Source organism: Mobula hypostoma, chromosome 2 (genome assembly GCF_963921235.1).
Source record: "Mobula hypostoma chromosome 2, sMobHyp1.1, whole genome shotgun sequence".
Lineage (NCBI taxonomy): Eukaryota > Metazoa > Chordata > Chondrichthyes > Myliobatiformes > Myliobatidae > Mobula > Mobula hypostoma.
The window spans coordinates 152,281,868-152,304,288 of record NC_086098.1 but is presented as its reverse complement, the minus strand read 5'-3'; the positions used below and the strand labels follow the sequence as shown (position 1 = coordinate 152,304,288).

General features: G+C 44.5%; 1 protein-coding gene across 1 annotated transcript in view; it reads left to right on the top strand.

Annotated features, from left to right (window-relative positions):
* Positions 1-22,421, top strand: part of LOC134342576 (sialate:O-sulfotransferase 2-like) — a 281,185-nt gene that overhangs the window by 202,341 nt on the left and 56,423 nt on the right. The window contains exons 5-6 of the mRNA XM_063040886.1: positions 6,780-6,954; positions 8,417-8,581. Coding sequence (XP_062896956.1) covers positions 6,780-6,954; positions 8,417-8,581 — 340 coding nt within the window. The remainder of the gene's footprint in view (positions 1-6,779; positions 6,955-8,416; positions 8,582-22,421) is intronic.

Below are 22,421 nucleotides of genomic sequence, written 5' to 3'. Positions count from 1 at the left end.
AATTGATTATGGGGAGCAAGGACATGGCAGACCAATTGAATAATTACTTTGGTTCTGTCTTCACTAAGGAGGACATAAATAATCTTCCAGAAATAGTAGGGGACAGAGGGTCCAGTGAGATGGAGGAACTGAGTGAAATACATGTTAGTAGGGAAGTGGTGTTAGGTAAATTGAAGGGATTGAAGGCAGATAAATCCCCAGGGCCAGATGGTCTGCATCCTAGAGTGCTTAAGGAAGTAGCCCAAGAAATAGTGGATGCATTAGTGATAATTTTTCAAAACTCGTTACATTCTGGACTAGTTCCTGAGGGTTGGAGGGTGGCTAATGTAACCCCACTTTTTAAAAAAGGAGGGAGAGAGAAACCGGGGAATTATAGTCCGGTTAGCCTAACGTCGGTGGTGGGGAAACTGCTGGAGTCAGTTATCAAGGATGTGATAACAGCACATTTGGAAAGCAGTGAAATGATTGGACAAAGTCAGCATGGATTTGTGAAAGGAAAATCATGTCTGACGAATCTCATAGAATTTTTTGAGGATGTAACTAGTAGAGTGGATAGGGGAGAACCAGTGGATGTGGTATATTTGGATTTTCAAAAGGCTTTTGACAAGGTCCCACACAGGAGATTAGTGTGCAAACTTAAAGCACACGGTATTGGGGGTAAGGTATTGGTGTGGGTGGAGAATTGGTTAGCAGACAGGAAGCAAAGAGTGGGAATAAACGGGACCTTTTCAGAATGGCAGGCAGTGACTAGTGGGGTACCGCAAGGCTCAGTGTTGGGACCCCAGTTGTTTACAATATATATTAATGACTTGGATGAGGGAATTAAATGCAGCATCTCCAAGTTTGCGGATGACACGAAGGTGGGTGGCAGTGTTAGCAGTGAGGAGGATGCTAAGAGGATGCAGGCTGACTTGGATAGGTTGGGTGAGTGGGCAAACTCATGGCAGATGCAATTTAATGTGGATAAATGTGAAGTTATCCACTTTGGTGGCAAAAATAGGAAAACAGATTATTATCTGAATGGTGGCCGATTAGGAAAAGGGGAGGTGCAACGAGACCTGGGTGTCATTATACACCAGTCATTGAAAGTGGGCATGCAGGTACAGCAGGCGGTGAAAAAGGCGAATGGTATGCTGGCATTTATAGCGAGAGGATTCGAGTACAGGAGCAGGGAGGTACTACTGCAGTTGTACAAGGCCTTGGTGAGACCACACCTGGAGTATTGTGTGCAGTTTTGGTCCCCTAATCTGAGGAAAGACATCTTTGCCATAGAGGGAGTACAAAGAAGGTTCACCAGATTGATTCCTGGGATGGCAGGACTTTCATATGAAGAAAGACTGGATGAACTGGGCTTGTACTCGTTGGAATTTAGAAGATTGAGGGGGGATCTGATTGAAACGTATAAGATCCTAAAGGGATTGGACAGGCTAGATGCAGGAAGATTGTTCCCGATGTTGGGGAAGTCCAGAACGAGGGGTCACAGTTTGAGGATAAGGGGGAAGCCTTTTAGGACTGAGATTAGGAAAAACTTCTTCACACAGAGAGTGGTGAATCTGTGGAATTCTCTGCCACAGGAAACAGTTGAGGCCAGTTCATTGGCTATGTTTAAGAGGGAGTTAGATATGGCCCTTGTGGCTACAGGGGTCAGGGGGTATGGAGGGAAGGCTGGGGCGGGGTTCTGAATTGGATGATCAGCCATGATCATAATAAATGGTGGTGCATGCTCGAAGGGCCGAATGGCCTACTCCTGCACCTATTTTCTATGTTTCTATGTTTCTATATAATTAAAAGAGAATAAAATATAAAAGGAAAATAAAAGGCGCCACACTATCAAAGTTCAATCTCTTGTGCACAAAAACAGTTGGAGCTCGGGACCCTTCTTCTTCACCCTGCGACCCCCTCGGACCACCTCGACCGGCCGCCTGGGACCAACAACGGTGGTCAACCAGACGCTCCACACGAGTCCGTCTCCGTCTCCTCGCCAAACGTCCCACTCGGGGTCCGACCCCGTTAGCGGACTCACAGCACCTCGTCCATCCTCTGTCTCGCTCTCCCGCCTTTTGCTCCAAAACCCCGCGCATACAGTATCTTCAAATACACCAAAACCATAACAACTATCCCAATTGGTTCATAACGTATTTCTTATCACCCTCTAAACCCCAATAAGCTGCTAGCGCAAACTTTCTCAGCGCTCAACACAACAAAGCCGCATTCCCCAGATTAACATAACAAAGTCGCCAATTTAATTAGCCTCCGCAGTAACATAAAAATCGAAACCCCCTTACACGAGTATAATAAATAAAAGAAGTGCAAAAAGAGAGTGAAAAATAGTGAGGTGGTGTACCTGGGCTCATTATCCATTCAGCAATCTGATGGTGGAGAACAAGGAGCTGCTCCTGAAATGTTGAGTGTGCATCTTCAGTCTCCTGAACCCCCTCCTTATGGTGGCAATGAGAAAAGGGCATGTCCTGGGCGATGGGGGTCCTTAATGATGGATGCCACCTTTTTGAGGCATTGCCTTTTGAAGGTGTCCTCGATGCCGGGGAGGTTGGTGCCCGTGATGGATCTGACTGAGTTTACAACTTCCTGCAGCTTTTTCCGATCCTGTGTTGCGTCCTCTCCATACTAGACGGAGTGATCCAGATTTATTCAATTGCTTGAATTATAATTCTTCTGCTACCCTGACAGGCTTTGAACCGAACAATGCAAGTCTCTTGATACTTGTCCACTATCTTAACCGTCCTGTTACTCTGTCCTTAATTGGAGATGTGCTCAGCCAGGTGAAGCAATGGCACTGAGTGATGATTCATCCCACTCTCTCAGCCAGTAATCGGATACAGGCAAAACAACTAATGCTCCAATTGTATTTCTACTTCAAAAACTTGAAATCTATTTGCCATGTTTCCTCTGTCCATACAGCTTTTAAAGTCTATTGATTTTTACCTTGTTTTATGAAATATTACATTTAGATATTAATGGGTTTGTGTTGGAAACACCCTCCTGTCGAAATAAAGTGAACCTGTCTTGTTAAAAGAGAAATAAGTGTGTCGACTGAGGGTGATCCCAGGATGTTCCGAGACTCTTGCAGTTCAGCTGCGATCACACAGACATAACTTTACAGTACAGAAACAAATCCCCTTGTCCACTGTGTAATGCCAATATCAAAAACCTATTTTACCCTAATTCTGATTAACACGGACAATACAAACAGTAAACCAACATGAAGTATTTTATACTCCTCACATTGACATCGATCACCCACCTGCACAGTGGGAACAATTTACAATGGACAATGAATTACCCCGGATTCTATCACCCACCTGCACACTGGGAACAATTTACAATGGACAATGAATTACCCCAGATTCGATCAGCCACCTGCACACTGGGAACAATTTACAATGGACAATGAATTACCCCAGATTCGATCACCCACCTGCACACTGGGAACAATTTACAATGGACAATGAATTACCCCAGATTCGATCACCCCCACCTGCACTCTGGGAGAAATTTACAATGGACAATAAATTACCCCGAGATTCCATCACCCACCTACACACTGGGAACAATTTACAATGGACAATGAATTACCCCGGATTCGATCATCCACCTGAACACTGGGAACAATTTACATCCATTAACCTGCTCAGCATTGATCTGTGTGAGAAACCCACGTGGCCACCATGAGAACCAAAGGCTGGCATTGAAACTGGACTGCTGGAGATGTGAAGTTCTGGCTCTACTAGTTGCCCCCCCCCACCCCCCGTGCTGCCCACAGTTGTGCTGTATGAACTTTGGATATGCAGAAAGCTCCCACAAACAGCAAACTGTGTAAATGGACAGTGTTCGGCATCTGAGTTTCGCAGGAAGAGATGTATCTGGCATATGTTTCCCTGATTTTTCTTCAGGTATTGTGATGGGGTCTTGTTTGTCCATTGGAGCTGCAGGAAGCTTAGGTCCCAAATGACCAGGTTCGGGAACAGTTATTACCCACCAGCTGACAGCTTTCTGATCCAGTGGAGACAATTTCACTCACTTCAACTCTGAACTGATTCCACAAGCTATGGACTCACTTTCAAGGTCTCTACAACTCATGTACTCAGTATTTCTTATTTATTTACTTACTTATATGTTGTTATTGTTATTTGTTTCTTTTTTTGAAATCACACATTTTGTCTTGTTTTGCACATTGGTCGTCTACCCGCATTTGTGAGCAGTTTTTATTTCTTTGTTCGATTGTGAGTGCCCACAAGAAAATTACTCTCAGGTACCATTTGGTGACAGATACCAACTTTGATAATAAACTCACTGTGATTGGTTCTCCCACGGCTCCTCATTTCTTTTGCTGAAACATCAGTCAGCTTGGTGCCGTGTAAAGATAATGATAAAGATTACTATTATTCGTCACAAGTACGCCAAAACATCAAAACATACAGTGAAATGCATCACTTGCCGGCACAGTCCGAGGATGCGCTGGGGGCAGCCTGCAAGTGTCGCCAAGCTTCCAGTGCCAACATAACCTGCGGAACCTCTCCTTACAGCACTTGAGCGCTAATCACGGCAACATCCCGGTAAACCTCGGCTGCATCCTTCCTGCAGTAGGGTGACCTTGGAGCTCCATTTTCAGAGACGGAATAAAGTTTGGAATAAGGGGATCACATCAAAATCCCAGGGAAGGAACAGAAATCTTTGAGAATTTTTTCTTGGATGAGGGAACCATAAAACATACTTTTTCACTTTATTCATGAACAGGAAGTGGACAAACCTGAATTTATTTCCATCCCCGTGATGTACATTCAGTGTGAAACATGCAGTTTTCTCCATGTCTGCCTACGTGTTTGTATTGTGATCTAATATCGAATTGGGATGTTTAGCTCTCAATCAATGTAACTGTGTCACAAGTAGCCTGCCTTCCAGTCTCAGGTGTCAGCAATTAGTGTGTTGTCTTGTTAATAAACCTTCTGCTTTTGGCCGTCCATCCATAAGTCTCAATGTATTGAGGAAACATTGTGGAAACAGTCAGGGCATTGGAGTCACATATGGGCTAAATTGGGTAAGAGTGACAGATTTCTTTCCGTAAAGGTCTTTAATGAGTCTGAAGTGTCTTTCTTTTTAAGTTTCAACTTTACCTCTGTCAGTAATAGCTCTATTAATTGGATTTATTTAGTTACTTGTATAGATTGACATTGAGTTTCTGACTTGGATTAATGGTTTAGAAACTTTACTGCAGCACAAATACAAGTCAGGAGGATGCTGTACGTTGCAGCTTTATAGAACTGTAGCCAGACCACTTCCTCAGTATTACATCCAATTCTGTTCACCTCATGAAAGGAAGGGTGCAGAGGATTTGGAGAGGGTGCAGAAGAGGTTCACCAGAATACTGTCCGGATTAGAGGGCATGAAATATTGTGACCAAGTTATCAGAAGATTGATGCCGATAAGAGAGAGACAAATGGGGGAAACATTCAAAATGCTAATAAGAAAGAGACAAGAGGGATTAACGAAAAGGAGACACAGTTCCGAGTATTGTCAGAGACCGATTGCTTTGAACCTGAACTGTTTGAAGTTTGATGGACAGGCGATACCCCAGCAGGGGGATAAAAGGAATAGGTTCGCTAAGGCAAAGCACACCACGACACCACGAGATAACAGGACCCTGGAAGTGCGGTGTGCCCCCACAAGTTGGTAGGAGTTTTGGAGGTCTGGTCGCGGGACCAACCATAGACGCACAGGGTGAGACGGTACGATTGGCAGGAACCTGGTATGTGTGTCCACCCTTGCCTGGGTGCCGGGTTCACCGCAGAAGAACGATTGTATCCGGAACAGAGGGGTCACAGTCGGTGACCTCAGGAGACATTAAAAAGGGCTCGTGCCGAAAGCTAACTGCGAGGAATATCAAAGGTCTGTTGAATCCGATTTGAATATCAGCATTCGTTCTCTCTCTCTCCCCAACGGCACAACAGCGATTACTGCGAACTGAAACTGAACTGAACTCTGTGTCACTTGAGACTGATCATTTTACCCCTAGACTGCGATAGAGCTTGATTGATCCTATTAACCTAGTTCCGTGTACATGTGTGTTTATTCATTGCTAACCTGTTGCATTTATATCCTTACTATTAGAGTACTGTGTTACTTATTTCTTTAATAAAACTTTCTTAGTTCCAGTAATCCAGACTCCAACTAAGTGGTCCATTTCTGCTGGTTTGGCAATCCAGTTACAGGGTACGTAACAATATGAAGAGAGGTTGGACAGACTGGAGTTGTTTTCTCTGTGGCCGCAGCGACTGAGGGGAAACATGATAGACTTCTATAAGACCTTGAGAAGCAGAGATAGAGTAGAATAGTCTGTACCACTTTTTCCCCACGGTCAAATCCTCTCCAATTAGAGGGTATGCATTTAAACTGAGAAGGGGGGTAACTTCAAAAGCGGGGCCAGTTTTGACAGAGAATGGCGCGTGCTTGGAATGCACTGCCAGGGGTGGTAGTGGAAGCAAATACAATAGAGTTTAGGAGGCTCATGAATGTGCAAAGTATTGATGGATACGGCCATTGTGCAGGCAGAGAGATTAGTTTAGTTAATCTTTTAATTACTAGTTAATCTTTTAATTAGTCCAGCACAGCGTCACGGGCCCAAGGCCCATTCTTGTGCTATACTGTTCTACGTTCTCAGTCTCAGGATTCAATCTACAGTGATGTGTTTATGCAAAGAAGTTTTTTTTCTTAAATAAGGGTTTTGTTTTGTGCTGAAGTACAGTGGCCTTCTCTCTCTGCAGGAGTACACGCTGGCTGTGCTGGGAGGCGTAACGTGTCACTGTGGCTTCCCTACCATGCATTTCACACTGCATGCCCCAGAGGACGAGCACCTGTGTGCCCAGAAATGCACCGGTGAGGAATACGAGCACTGCGGGAATGTGGAGTACTACGTTGTTTATCAAACCCAAGTGCAAGGTAGGGTGTAAAATCAAAGGCAAGTTTATTCCCGTATGCACAAGTACATTGTACACAGGTGCATTACTCAGAGCAGCATTAGAGACACAAAATTGACAAGGAACACATAAATTATAGAGAAGCAACTCAATTTGAACAGAAATGAAAGCCCATTGCATTGCAATGGCCATAATAAGCTGGTGATTAGGAAGGTGCAGGTTGGTTCAAGAACAGAATGGTTGTGGGGAAGAAGCTGTTCTTGAACTTTCTGGGACTTCAGGCTTTTGTACCTCTTGCTCAATGGTAGCTGTGAGAAGATGGCATGGAGCAGATGTGGGGATCTTTGAGGATATGGTTGCCTACTTGGGGCTATGTCTCATGAGATACTTTGAACAAGGAGAAGGGATGTGTCTGTGATGCATTGGGCTGAATTCACTATCCTCTGCAGCTTCTTACGTTCCTCTGCATTCAAATTGCTGTGGCAGATAATAACTTGGCAAGTTTTTTACCAAAGGACATAGAGCATTACAGCACAGTACAGGTCCTTCGGTCCATGATGTTGTGCTGACCTAATAATCTACTTCAAGACCAATCTCGCCCTTCCCTCCCACATAGTCTCCATTTTCTATCATCCTTGTGTCCAGCAGTTACCAAGTTACTCACCATGTCAGTTATGTTGGAGTTTTCCTTCAATTAGATTGATAACTTGATAACATGCACACACACACACACACACACACACACACACACACACATCGAGAAAAAGAGAAAATGTATTTCCATAGCTCCTTGTACAAGCACTGTGCTTAACAGCCAGTGCAGTGTTGATTTCAGCGCAGATATTGTTGTAACCATGGAGGGAATTTATCTGCTCAATATGCCATGTCGCAATGTGTAGGTTGTGTTACAAACAACAAGTGTGTGTTGTACAATGTGAGCTCATATGGATGGGATTCTGGACAGGATTGACAGGACACTGCTGTCCCAGGTGGAGAGTCTGGGCCAGAAGGTTCAGGTTTAAGATAAGACATCAGCCACTTGGATGTGAGAGGAGAAACCTCTTCACTCAAGACAGGGTGCAAGTGTTTCTTCCAAAGAGCTGTGAATGATCAGTAGTTGAAGATATTCATGGATTGGGAGATGGATGAGGGGAACTGGAGCTATAGGATCAGGCAGGGTTTTGGACAAGGTTCAGCCTCAGAAATGGAGATGCTCGAATCTGGAGCAATAAAACAAGCTATGAGGACAAGTCAGAGGGATGAGCAGCATCTGTGGGGGAAAGGAATTACCAATGTTTAGGATTAACACCCTGCACCAGGACCTGTCTTTTGTTAACAATTCCTTCCCCCCTCCCCCCAACAGATGGCCGTCACTTGCTGAGATCCTTCTTTCTTGTGATCTTACTGAAAGGACTGGACTCTGGATCAAATGGTCCACCGGCTCGATGCCTAATGCTTCAGTGAATGTCTGATTGTTCTTACAGATAACCGTTGCATGGATCGGCGGTTTCTGCCCGTACACTCAAAACGCCTTGTGGCCTTGGCCAGCTTCCCGGGAGCGGGGAACACGTGGGGCCGACACCTGATGGAGCTCACCACAGGCTACTACACGGGCAGCTATTATTTTGATGGCTCTCTCTACAACAAAGGTAGGATCCTTGGAAAAATACAGCAGCACCAGAGGCTTTGTCTGAGATGGATGTAGAGCTCGGGTTCAAGGCCCAACAGGAGTCTCCGGACAGGAGTCTGAGACCTGACGCAGAAGAAGCTTAAACCAAAGCCATTGTTGGCATATGGTCACTGCTGTGCTACTAGCGATGGGATTGGTCGACCAGGAGCTGGCATGGACTGGCTGGGTTGAATAGCCTCTGTCACAGCAAGCAGCTTATCCCTGATGTCCATTGTTTCACCATTGGCTGTCTTCTGGAACTCTCCACCCACCCCTCCACATCTCTCGCTCTCTTGCTCTCTACCTCCCTCTCTCTCTCTCACTCTTTCTCAATCTCTCTCTTTCTATTTCTATCTCTAGATCTTACTCCCCCCTCTCTCTCCCTATCTCTTTCTCCCTCTCTCTCCTCTCTCTTTCTCTTTGTCTCTCCTTGCTCTTTTTTCTCATCTGTGCTCTCCCTCTCCTTTCCCTCTCTCTCTGTCTCCCTCTGTTTCTCCTTCTCTCTCTCCTCTCGGTCTCTTTTCCCTCTCTATCTTCCCCTCCCTTCCTGTCTCTCTTTCTCTCCCCACATCTCTTTCTTCCCCTCCCCTGCTCACTCTCTCCCACTCTCTCCCTCCCACATTCCCTCTCTCTCTCTCCCCCACTCCCCTCCTCGCTCTGTCCCAGTCTCTCCTCCTCTCTCTCTCTCCCCCCACATTCTCTCTCTCTCTCTCTCTCTCTCTCTCTCTCTCTCTATCTCCTCTATCTCTCACTTTCTCTCTTTCTTTGCTCTCTGCCATTCTCTCAATCCCTGCGTCTAGTGTTGTTTGTTGCTATTACACCATCAGTTAATTAAATTGGGCAAGGCCCATTTTGTTTCTCTCCTGCCATTTGTCGTCGTTCCAAAGAGTCACCAAACGCTGCAGACCCTTTGGCTCATCTAGTCTGTGACAAACCATTAATCTGCCTCATCCCATTGACCTGCACCCAGACCATGGCCCTCCAGACACCTCCCATCCATGTACCTATCCAAATTTCCCCTGTGTTGACATTGAACCCTCATCTGCCATTTCCACTGGCAGCTGGCTGCACACTCTCACCACCCACTGAGTGAAGATGTTCCCCTTTCACCCATAACACATGACCTCCAGTTATAGATTCACCCAACCTCAGTGGAAAATCACTTGCTTGTATTTACCCTACTGATACCTCTCATAATTTTGAATACCTCTCTCAAGTCTCCTCTCATTCTCCTACACTCTAGTGAACAAAGTCCTAGCATTCAACCTTTCCCCTTAGCTCAGGTCCGCAAGGGATTCCAATGGAAAGGGGCTTTGTGGGAGATCATTGTCGGGCAATGTAATTGGTGGAATGTACATAATTCACAACCACCAACATTTAGTTGGGGTTTCACTTTAAGAGGCTGGTCTGATGTGATGACGTTGTTACGTAAAAAGCTTTAGTGCGCTTCTATGTTTAGGTTTTGAAGTTCAGTGGAATGTGTTACGGTTTTCATTAAACATAAAACACCTCACTTAATTTAATTACAAAAACCATTGGTGACCCTGATACTGTAGGATGATTCCAGAATTATTGAACATGTTGGCCAATGCAATCACTTTGAAGCTGTCGGAGTTTTGGGAGCAAAACCCCATCACTCGGTTTGTACAAGCTGAGGCCCAGTTTTCTCAGTGAGAAACCACCACCGAAAACACCAAATTCTACTATGTGATAGCATCGCCCAACATTTCCACGGCTGTGAGAGTTGTAAGTCTGCTTGGACACCTGCCTGAACACGATAAATAACGATTGCTGAAAACTCACCTTTTGGACTTTCGGAGTCTGAATGCACCAAACAGTTGCTCTTTTTATCTGGTCTCAGTGATGCTAGGCCTTCGGAGCTAATGGACCAGATGCTGTCTCTCCTGAGAAATCAGCATCTTTGTTTAATTTTTAAAGAACCCATTTTGCAGCAAATGCCTGATCCAGTCACATAGCCCTCGGGATTGCACCTGTGATGGACTACAGGGAGGTTGCTAAAATGACTGTTAGTCTAGACTCAGCGAGGCAGCGGTGCATCATTCCTCCTCCTCTCTCTACGTCAACAGGCCTGGAGAGCAAAGCCCCCAACATAAGGACATTCACGACTCTGAAACAGATGACGCCGGGCGTGTGCTCACTTTGGTACGAATGCTACAAAGTGCCGACTGCCTTGCAGCTTCGACATCAGAAGTCTGTGAACACCGTGAGTTCCAGCTGCCAGGGTCACCTACTGTTCATTATGGACACCCTTTCAAGGCAACACTTCCTGGGTGACAGGGGTGCTCAAGTGAGTGTGCTGCCAGCATTGCCTATTGATGAGAAGGCAGAGCAAAGGAACCTCACTGGAGGCCTCCAAAGACAGCAGGATGCAGATTACGGGACAGGACGGGTGACATTCTGCATCAGTGGGTGACATTACACCCCCAGGTCACTGGCACTGAGGTACCGTGCCACCCTAAATTATATGAAGAAAATGTCTGTGAATTCCTGTTGCTTTAATTGAATGGATTATTTCTGTGACATGTTAGTTTAAATATGCAGTAAGTTTAAAATTATGGAGCTTTTGATGTCTCTGGGCCTGTACTCTGAGGAGCTCAGGAGGATAGGAGAATATCTCATTGGAATTTACTGATGGGTCTGGACAGGTTGGACATGGAGGTGTTTCCATTACCAGCAGAACCTAGGATCTGAAGCCACATTCTCAGAATACAAAGATGCCCCTTTAGAACACAGATGAGGAGGAATGTCTTTAGCCAGAGGGTGGCGAATCTGTGGAATTCGTTGCCACAGATGGCTGTTCAGGCACAATTATTGGCTGTATTTAAGGCAGAGATTGATAGGTTTTTGATTGGTAAGGGGGTTAAAAGTTACGGGGAGAAGGTGAGAGGATGGGATTGAAAAAACATCAGCTACGTTTAAGTGGTGGAGCAGACACAATGGGCTAAGTGGCCCAAATCTGCTTCTCTATCACATGTTCTTATGGTCAAAATTACCATAATTTGTTATTGTCATGAGGACGGAGGTACAGTGAAAACTTTGTTTTGCATGTCATCCACACAGATCCTTTCATCACATTAGTACATTGAGGTCGTACGAGGGAAAACAATAACAGAATGCAGGATAAAGTGTTATTGTGACAGAGAATGTGTGGAGCAGGCAGACAATAGTGTCCAAAGACAGTAACGAGTTTGATTGTGAGGTCAAGAGTTCATCGTATTGGACTAGGGCACCTTTCAATAGTCTCATAAAGATCCTTGAACCTGCTGGTACGTCCTTTCAGGGTCTTGGTGATAGGAGAGGGGTGAAGAGAGGATGTCCAGGGCAGGTGCGGTCTTTATGCCCGCTGCTTTACCAAGGCACTGAGAAGTGTAGACAGATTCCATGGAAGTGAGGCTGTTTAACTCTGTTCACAATTCCCTGCAGTTTCCTGACATTGTGAGCAGACCAGTTACTGTGATGGATCTGGACCAGATGCTTTCTATGGTGCATCAGTAAAAATTGTTCAGGGTTGAATGGGACCTGCCAGATTTCTTAAACCTCCTGAGGAAGTAGAAGTGCCGATAAGCTCTCTTGTCCTTGGTGTCTCTGTGGTTGGACCAGGTCAGACTGCTGGTGATGGAGAGATGCCGTTTTCTTTGTTGTCCATGGTGCCTCCGTGGTTGGACCAGGTCAGACTGTTGGTGATGGAGAGATGCCGTTTTCTTTGTTGTCCATGGTGCCTCCGTGGTTGGACCAGGTCAGACTGTTGGTGATGGAGAGATGCCATTTTCTTTCTTGTCCATGGTGAATCTGTGGTTGGACCAGGTCAGACTACTGGGGAAGTAGAGATGCTGTTTGCTTTCTGGTTCATGGTGCCTCCGTGGTTGGACCAGGTCAGACTGCTGGTGATGGAGAGATGCCGTTTGCTTTTTTGTCCATGGTGACTCTGTGGTTGGACCAGCTCAGACTACTGGGGAAGTAGAGATGCTGATAAACTTTCTTGTTCATGGTGTCTCTGGTTGGACCAGGTCAAACTATTGGTGAAGTAGAGATGCCATTTGCTTTCTTGTCCATGGTGTCTCTGTGGTTGGACCAGGTTAGACTATTGGTGATGTTCACGTTTAGGAACTTGTATCTCTTCACCCTCTCGACCTCAGCTTCCTCTGTGCACTGAGAATCAGTGAAAATCTCTGTATTTATTTGAGCAAGGTGTTACACAGACATAGACGAGTACAGCACAGTACTGGTCCCTCAGCTCTGGATGTTGTACCAACCTATATCAACCGGCTCCATGATCAAACTAATACTTCCCCCGAACACATCCTATAACTTCATTTTTCTTACCTCCATGTGTTTATCTGAGAGGTTTTAAATGTCCCTATTGTCTCAGCCTCTACCATTACCGCTGACGATACTTTCTGGGTCTCACGTCCATAAACTGACACTTTCTGAGCCAGCTCTCCCGCCTGCTGGTCACTGAGGCACCAGAAAGGAACATCAAAGCTGGGATTCCAAACTGACAATGGTCCTTGTTCATCGAAACATCAAAACATACTGTGAAACGTGTGGTGTGAGTCAACGATCACCACAGTCTGAGGATGTGTGGGAGGCAGCCTGCAAGGTTGTTTATTAGAGATACTGCACGGTAACCGGCCCTTCTGGCCCAATGTCCCAGTGCCACCTAACCCATCTGTATGACTTTGGAAATGGGAGGCAACCAGAGAACTCAGAGGAAACCTACACAATGACGGGGAGAACTTGCAAACTCCTTGCAGCCAGCAGCAGGAATTGAACTCTTCACTGGCGTTGTAATGGCACTGTGATAAACACTACACTAGAGAGCCACAGTGTTTCCGGTGCACAGTCCTCCGACCCACAGGAAAGAATCAATTCCAGGCAACACACCGTACTCCGACCCACAGGAAAGAATCAATTCCAGGAAACACACAATACTCCGACAGTCTGACCCTCAGGAAAGGTTTCAATAATATTGAAAGAATGCAAAGGAAATTTACAGGGACATTGCCGAGACTTGAGGACCTGAGCTATAAGGAAAGGTTGAATAGGTTAGGACTTATTCCCTGGAGCGTAGAAGAATGAGATAAGATTTAATAGCAGTGTACAAAGTTAGCAGGGGTACAGATAAGGTAAATGCAAGCAGACTTTTTCTGCTGAGATTGGTGAGACTACAACTAGAGGTCATGGGTTGAAGGTGAAAGGTGAAATATTTAACAGGAACCTGAGGGGGATCTTCTTTACTCTGATGGGTGGTGTGGAACAAGCTTGCATTGGATGTGGTGGATATGGGTTTGATTTCAACATTTAAGAGAAGTCTGGATTGGTACATTTTTGGGAAGGTTAGAGAGGGTATGGTCCAGGTGCAGGTCATTCAGACTATCGGAATAGGCAGAATGTCTGGCGGCACAGTGGTGTAGTGATTAGCACAACACTTCACCGTTCAGGCAACCAGGGTTCAATTCCTGCTGCTGCTCTTTGTACGTTCTCCCCGTGACCATGTGGGTTTCGTCTGACCATTCCCATTTCCTCCCACAGTCCAGAGACGTACCAGTTGGTAGGTTAATTGCTCGTTGTAGATTGTCCCATGATTAGGCTGGCGTTAAATCGGGATTTGCTGGGCATCACGTCTCAAAGGTCTGGAAGGATCTACTCTGCACTCTATCTCTAACTGGATGCAGGGTTTGGGATGGACTAGATGGGCTGAAGGGCCTGTTTCTGTGCTCTATGACTCTGTGTCTCTGTACACAATACCTCAGGTGTACTGGTGCAGTAGGCAAGTTGCTCAATTAACAGCCAGTATTCTGAGTTATTACACAAGTGGCCCGAGTTCAAATGGCAGCTGGGGAATTTAAATTGAAGTGACTACGTAAATAAAGATGCAGTTTTTATTTATTAAAGCATTGGCAACAGTAACCATGGAACCGGCAAATTGCCAGAGAAATCCATCTGGCTCTCTGATACCCTACAGTAAAGAAAAACTACAACCGTACCTTGGTCTGACCTACGTGACTCCAGACCACTAGTATAGCTGACTTCTCCTTTGCTCAGGTAATTCAGCATAGACAATAAATAGTGGCATTGCTGGCAGTGTCTGTGAATTAATAATAGGTTAAAGATGTCACAGTGACTTTAGAGATTATATTTAGTAAAGGCACGTTGTAATATTCCACTGGACAGCTGTTCACTGGTGACTGAGAAGCTCTCCATGACCCTGAGGCATCGGCAGCCTCCAGCCATCTGCTGCCAGTGTCACCATCAATTATGGAGACAGGGCTGGAGTGCTTCATTTCAGCCTTTAATGTAAAATACCGGATTTGATGCAGGATGCCCAGTACGTCAGCTCTTTTGAACTGCAAATTATGAATAAATTCAGCTGGTGAATCAGATAAAGGAACGGATAAACACAAGAAATTCTGCAAGTGCTGGAAATCCAGAGTAACGCATACAAAGTGCTGAAGGAACTCAGCAGATCAGACAGCATCTATGGAGAAGAATAAACAGTCGACATTAACAGCCTCTTCATTCAGCAGTCCTGATGAGGGGTTTCAGCCCGAAATGTCAACTGTTTATTCCTCTTCGTAGATGTTGTCTGACCTGCTTAGATCCTTCAACTCCTTGTGTGTAGGTAAGGAACTGATTCCCCAAACCCTTAACTCAGGACTCAGAATTCACTGCTGTGTTTGCCAAGAGAAGAGATCCTGAAAGGCAGTCTATAGATAAATAAGGTAAGAATAATCAACTGGTTTTAAAGGCTGCAGAGTCCAAAGATTCTTCCTTCGGAATGATGTTGGAGAATGTGGGAATCTTTAGACTTTTGGTCTTTCTAAAGAATAGGCTTTAGTTTTTATAACTCAGGAGTATTTCTGAAGAACCAGAATCTGATTTATTCTGACTGACTTACTGTCATACAACAGTGATAACATATCTGATTCTGACATGAAATTTGTTGTTTTGGGCAGCAGAACAGTGAAAACTCATGGAGCCACAGAACAATAAAGCACATCTTTGGCCCATCTGTTCTGAACTGACATTCTGCCAAGTGGACCACAGCCCTTCATGCCCCTCTCATCCATGGACCTATCCAAACCTCTCATAAGTGCTGAAATTGAACCAGCACCCACCACTTCCACTGGCAGCTCATTCCACACTCTCACCACCCGTTCCCCTCAAACATTTCAGCTTTCACCCTTAACCCATGACCTCTCATTCTAGTCTCACCCAAGACATAAAATTACTAAAAATTGCAAAAATAATATGAAAGAAGAAACATTGAGGGACTGTTCTTGGTTTCATGGATCATTCGGAAATCTACTGATTAGGGAGAAAAAGCTGTTTCTGGATTGTTGCGTGTGAGTCTTCAGGCTCCTGTACCTCCTCCCTGATGGTAGCAATGAGAAGAGGGTATGTTCCAGATGGTGAGGGTCCTTAATGATGGATGCTGCTTTCTTGAAGCACCATCGCTTGAAGATGTCCTCAATGGCGGGGAAGATTGGAGCTGGCTGACGCTACAACTCTCTGCCATCTTTTGCCATCCTGGGCATTGGCATCTCAATGTTAGCCTGGCCTGTGATGTAACCAGTCAAAATGTTTTACCCCATATGTCCATAGACATTTGCAGTTTCCTCAAACTGCAAACAGAATAGAGGCTTGTCCCATGATATTGATCCCTTGCTTGCCAGGTATCTATACACTAAACAATGTCACTTCCTCAAGCTGGCAGCTGTACCTGCTCATCATTCTGGCACTGGGGATCAGAGGCCCAGAACAGGGAGGCCCACGTGAGTCCAGGAACATTCAACATTCACCATTCTAGTTTATCTATCATGCTACACCGAAACCTGCAGTGAAATCTATCATTTGCATTAACACCCAACACATACCAGGGTTTGCTGGGGGCAGCCGACAGGTGTCGCCATTCATTCCAGAGCCAATCCGACATGCCCACAATGTTCAGCAGAACAACACAGACAACAACAAGCAACAAAGACACAACATCAAAAACAAGCCCCATTCCTCCTCCCCACACACACACACACACACACACACACACACACACACACACAGTTCTTTAACCCCAGAACAGGCATCCAACCTCCAGTCTCCAGTGGACATGGGCTCGGGCTTGCAGATATTAGTCTTTGAACCCCCCAGCGAACTCACAGAGACTCACAGACACAGCTCCAGCCAACGGGCCTCAACATCCAGACTTCCCATTTAACTCTTGAGCCTCGATCGTCAGCAACACTTCCAGGATACGCCAAGCACCAAATCCTAGGTCTCGAACTCCAGACTCGCTGATGACAGGATGCCGAACACTGGTCTCGGCTATTCACAAACCCAAGGGGGTCATTGGAACTTGTTTCTCCTGTCAGCCTGGAGCTCTAACTCCAGAACCCATGAACAACTTTCTGACCTGAGGCGATCTTCATCTACTCTCTGGCAGTCCAACATCTGATCAAGGATGTATCACATCCACGTCGTTGGTCTTCAAATGTAGAGCGAAGACTTAGACTCTGGCCTTACAATTTTCCTGTCTGCAATCCCTAGCCTGACCCCTAACTCCCCTCCCTGTCCCCAAAGCCATCCTCACAAATTCAAAAATCAATTAAAACACAACATATCTGGGACCTGTGTGGCCAAGGGGAGAAGTATCTTCATTGAAAAAGCGATAGACCTTTGCAATCCTCTGGCCACAGCGCTGTGACTGGCGGGCTTCCATAGAGAATGGTGTTTAAGCTCCAGTTAATCCCAGAACAGGAGATATTTTGCTGCAATTATATGGACCCTTGGGGAAACCATGGCTACTGTACGGGGTGCAGTTTTGGCCACTTTGCAGAGATATTTTTCGCATATCATTGAAAAGTTGCAGCAAAGATTTAAAGATTGGTTCCTAGAATAGCAGAGTTACTCTTGCGTCAGTTGAAGCTTGGATTTGAGGGACAAGAGGGAATCTCATTGAACCGTACAGAATTCTTACAGGGTCCATCAAGCTGGAGACAGGGATGGTGCATCTCATCCTGATATGGGAACACAGGGGTCAAAGTCAAAGAATGAGGGAGGTCCATTTGATTCTGAAAAGGGAAAGATATCTTCATGCAAAGGGCAATGGACTTTGGAATTCTCTGCACTAGAGATCTGTGGAGGTTCAGGCATTGAGTTCATTGAGAAAAGGTTTCTGGCCAATAAGGAAAGTTGAAGATAATGAGATAGGGCCGAATAGCCCAGTCTTGCTCCTCGTTCTTATATACCCGATGCTGAAATCACAGCTTTCAAACACATCCAAATACTATTGAAATCAATGAGATTATAACATTTTAAATATTACTAAAATTTGACTAAAATAACCTTAATTACAAAATAATTTAATTAAATCCAATTAATTAAAGAAATAAAAATGACTCACTATTTTATCTGGTACAGCAATGCCTCACCCTGGAAATGAATGGAGTCGCTGTTCCATGGGGCAACTCCTGAACTAATTTAAAGTTAATCCAAAAACTAGGACACTTCAAAACCACATCTTTTATTAAAAGTTAATTTGAATAGCTTTTGCCAGTGTCCAGTTGGAGTCATGCAGCTTTAGCTGAAGTGTGTGTTTTATGAATGTCAGAGGCAGCTCACCCATTATTAATTTATTTTAATGCAAACGGTGATCATTTACAGGTTAATGATTGTGGTTTATCGCCTGTCAAGTGATGCATGGTTATTTATGGAGCTATCCACTCTTATAAACACAAAGGGCTCTTTTCAGCTTACCTCCATTAATAACTAAAGAGGGGACTAGACTAATTCTTCAGGAGATAGGATAAAAGTTCTTTAGTGAAGTGAAGGTGGTGTAAATCCCTCCATCAACCTCCAAGCAGTGAATTGTTATCTACTGTCTCTGTTGTCCACTGTCTGTGTTTCAGATCCTGGTCCAGAATAAAATCTATGATTACTTTGCGAATAATTTACATCAGATACTGACAAACAAGCAAAGGCAGGTTGGTTTACCAAACCTGCTCTGTTCATCTGGCAGAAACAATCACCTCATAGCATGGCCTCAACTCATTAACCCCAACCATACACCTTTGGAATGTAGGAGGAAACTGGAGCACCCAGAGGAAATCAACGCGGTCACGGGGAGAACATACAAACTCCTTACAGACAGCAGCAGGAATTGGACCCCTGTCTGTGATTGCTGGCACTTAATGGTGTTACACTAACCACTACACTGTTATGCCAGATGGGCGACAAAAGGTTTGGCATGGACTTGTAGGCCAAGTGGCCTATTTGTATGTGTACAGCTCTATGATTCTGTCTTCACCACATCCACCCATTCATGGAGTCTGCAGATGCTGGAATCTGGAGCAGCCTACAATGTGCTGGAAAAGGATCTCAGCGGGTCAGGCAGCATCTGTGGAGGGAAATGGGCAATCAGCATTTTGTGCCGAGACCTTCCAGCGCAGGTGAAGGCTTTGTGTGTTGATCTATCCAGTCATAACATCAGAGTCTAATATCATGTGACTCACTTAACTTAGTGAAAAGATCAGTAACATTCAGAGATATTCATAATTATTGATACGTTTGACAGCTAGTAAAGCCATGGGGGTGTGATGTAGTCGACAGCCAATATTTGTACCATTTGATCTGCAATCCCAGTCTTCAGTGAGAAACTGGACAGCCAACTCAAAAGTTCAAAAGTACAAAGTATATCTGTTATCAAAGTATGTATAAAATATACAACCTTGAGATTCATGTTAATTGATCCTCATCAACACCATTCATTACAATATTGTGGAGGTATGGTCACTGTATAGTCACTGCCAGGATAATGAATGCCAGCGTGTTCTGACCACTTATTGTTGAAGGTTATTATTGAAAGTTCTGCAGTTTATCAGTTTAACAATTCCAAAGCAGCCTACTGCTTGAAGATATTTGCTAATCCTGCTAGAATTTATCCTCTCATTATCACTTTTAGCCTTGTAATTTTTCACTTTGCAAAAGCAGTCAAAATTACTCATGCAAAAACACCAAGCTACACTGAGAGAAAACTTTCTTAAACACATTTCAGTAATATCCAATCAGTTGCAGTGTAGAGCACTATGTATCAGTGCAGCTAAAATGGTTGAGGTTCTCTTAATCATTTGTCTATTCTTGGTGGTCTATTGGGTGACAGTGGCTTCAGCTGGTGAGACATTTGCCTCGAGGAGGCAAATATATCCACAGAAAGATGCTGGAAGTAGGCCAGCAACTACATGAAGGATCCCACCCACCCTGTCCATGGATGGTCTGTCCTCATCCCATCAGGGAGGAGGCCACATAGTAACCACACTAGGATCACCAGGCTCAAAAACAGCTATTTTCCCCAAGCAGTAAGGCTGATCAACACCTGCACCCATTAATCTACCCCTCCATGCCCCCAACCACCACTATTTTATCATTTCCCATCAGTCACTTTATGCACAGACACCCCTGTGCCTAGCATCTCTTCATGGACATACAATCGATCTCTGCATAGAAACTATTAAATGTATTTATATTTATTGTGTTTTTATTATTATACGTTCTTTATCTTACTGTGGTTTTTGTGCTGCATCAGATTAGGAGTAACAATTATTGTGATCTTCTTTACACTTGTGTACTGGAAATGACATTAAACAATCTTAACTCTTGAATCTTGAAATGGCTTCTAAACCTCTGCATATCCCACCTCACTTTGTCCTGAGCATTTACCTATTTGATTGTACTTTTGCCCATTGATCTCAGAAATTGTTGGCAATGTGAGGCACCTATGCCTCTACATTATTGGGGTGATATACAAACGCAAGTTGTTGATGCACACAGGCCGTCTCCATGTCATGTCATTGCAAGCGTCAATAAGCCAGTTTTTCCAATGCCAGAAAATGCACAAAATCACTGAATATCGTCTTCATACCTCCACAATATTGTCAGGAATGGTGTTGATGAAGGCCAGCTAAATGTAAATATTTATTTATTGTTTCCACCTGCTTAGTAACAAAGATTATTTATTTACTTCTTTTATTTAGAGTTACAGCACAAACAGTCCTGGCAGCCCAGTGAGCCGTGCCACCCAGAAATCCACCTCTTTATCACTAGCTTAATCGCAGGACAATTTACAATGCCCAATTAACCTACTCACTGCTATGTTATTGGACTGCTGGAAGAAACTGGTACAAAGTAGCAGAGAGCCAGTCGGTAACGAGGAGAACGTACAAACTCCTTTCAGATGGCACCAGAATTGAATCTGAACTCCAATGACCCGAGATGTAACAGTGTCACACTAACTGCTACGTTACTATGGCAACTTAAGATCTGGGTGTTACCCACGCCCAGCGGCTGGTTTCAATGGTCTATTAGTGTTAGTGTATGTTGCATTGAGTAAACATCGTAAAGAAGTGATTGAGTATCAATTTTCAAAGCAAATCTCTTAAGTGGCCTGTCATGGTAAAATCAGAAGCCTGTGTTTCTCTGTTGCTTTAAGATGCATTGGTCCCTGATTCCTGTGGGGATGTGACATGGATCATGTTGTTTCTGCAAGACCGGCTCCTAGTTGAGTTTAATAATATTAATGGGAGCTCATTCATACGAACAGAGTGTGCACAAGACTGGCATTTGTAAGCCAGGGAAGGCTTGGAGGGAAAATCCAACTTCAGTTAGTGCACAGTGAGATCCCACTATTGATATTGCAATAACCGGCAGCAGGAACAATGCATAAACACAAGAAATTCTGCAGATGCTGAAAATGCAGAGCAAGACATGGAAAATGCTGGAGGAGCAGCAGGTCAGGCAGCATCTATGGAGAAGAATGAACAACCGGCGTTTCAGCTGGAGCAGGGGTCCCCAACTTGTGGTCCAGAAACTCCTTGCTGAATGATATTGGTCTATGGCATAAAAAAGGTTAGGAACCCCTGAGCTGGAGCAATGTCCCAGGGCTCCGATCCTGGAGAACTGAAGTTTCTCTGTTGAGTTGGCCATTTGAAAAGATCATGGGAGTTTTGGTCCTGTGTATTCAGAGAGCATGATGAGTGATTTACAGGACAGGAGTCTTGGTCCCATGTATTCAGAGAGTGTGATATATGATTTACATCACAGGAGTTTTGGTCCTGTGTATTCAGAGTGTGATGAGTGATTTACATTACAGAGTTTTGGTCCTGTGTATTCGGAGAGTGTGATGAGCAATTTACGTTACAGAGTTTTGTTCCTGTGTATTCGGAGACTGTGATGAGTGATTTACATGACAGGAGTTTTGGTCCTGTGTATTCAGAGAGTGTGCTGTGAGATTTACATGACAGGAGTTTTGGTCCCATATATTGGGAGAGTGTGATGAATGATTTACATGACAGGAGTTTTGGTCCCATGTATTGGGATAGTGTGATGAGTGATTTACATGACAGGAGTTTTGGTCCCATGTATTGGGAGAGTGTGATGAGTGATTTACATGACAGGAGTTTTGGTCCCGTGTATTGGGAGAGTGTGGTGAGTGATATACGTGACAGGAGTTTTGGTTCTGTGTATTCGGAGACTGTGATGAGTGATTTACAATAGCAAAGAATAGCATCACAAATCAAAGATGTACCCCAAATGATGAATGATGTCACAGGAAACATTGATAAATTGAGCATTTGAAGATAGAGGAATATCAGTAAGCTGGTCTTTGGGGAAGGAGTTAATGGATTGTAGCTGTCCAGAACACTGACAATAGAAACCAAACAGGGAGATTTCTTGTGATCTTTAAGCCCACAGTTTATATTGTATTTCTGTGTTTCCATAAGTCACAGAAGGGAGGCTGTTTGGCCCAC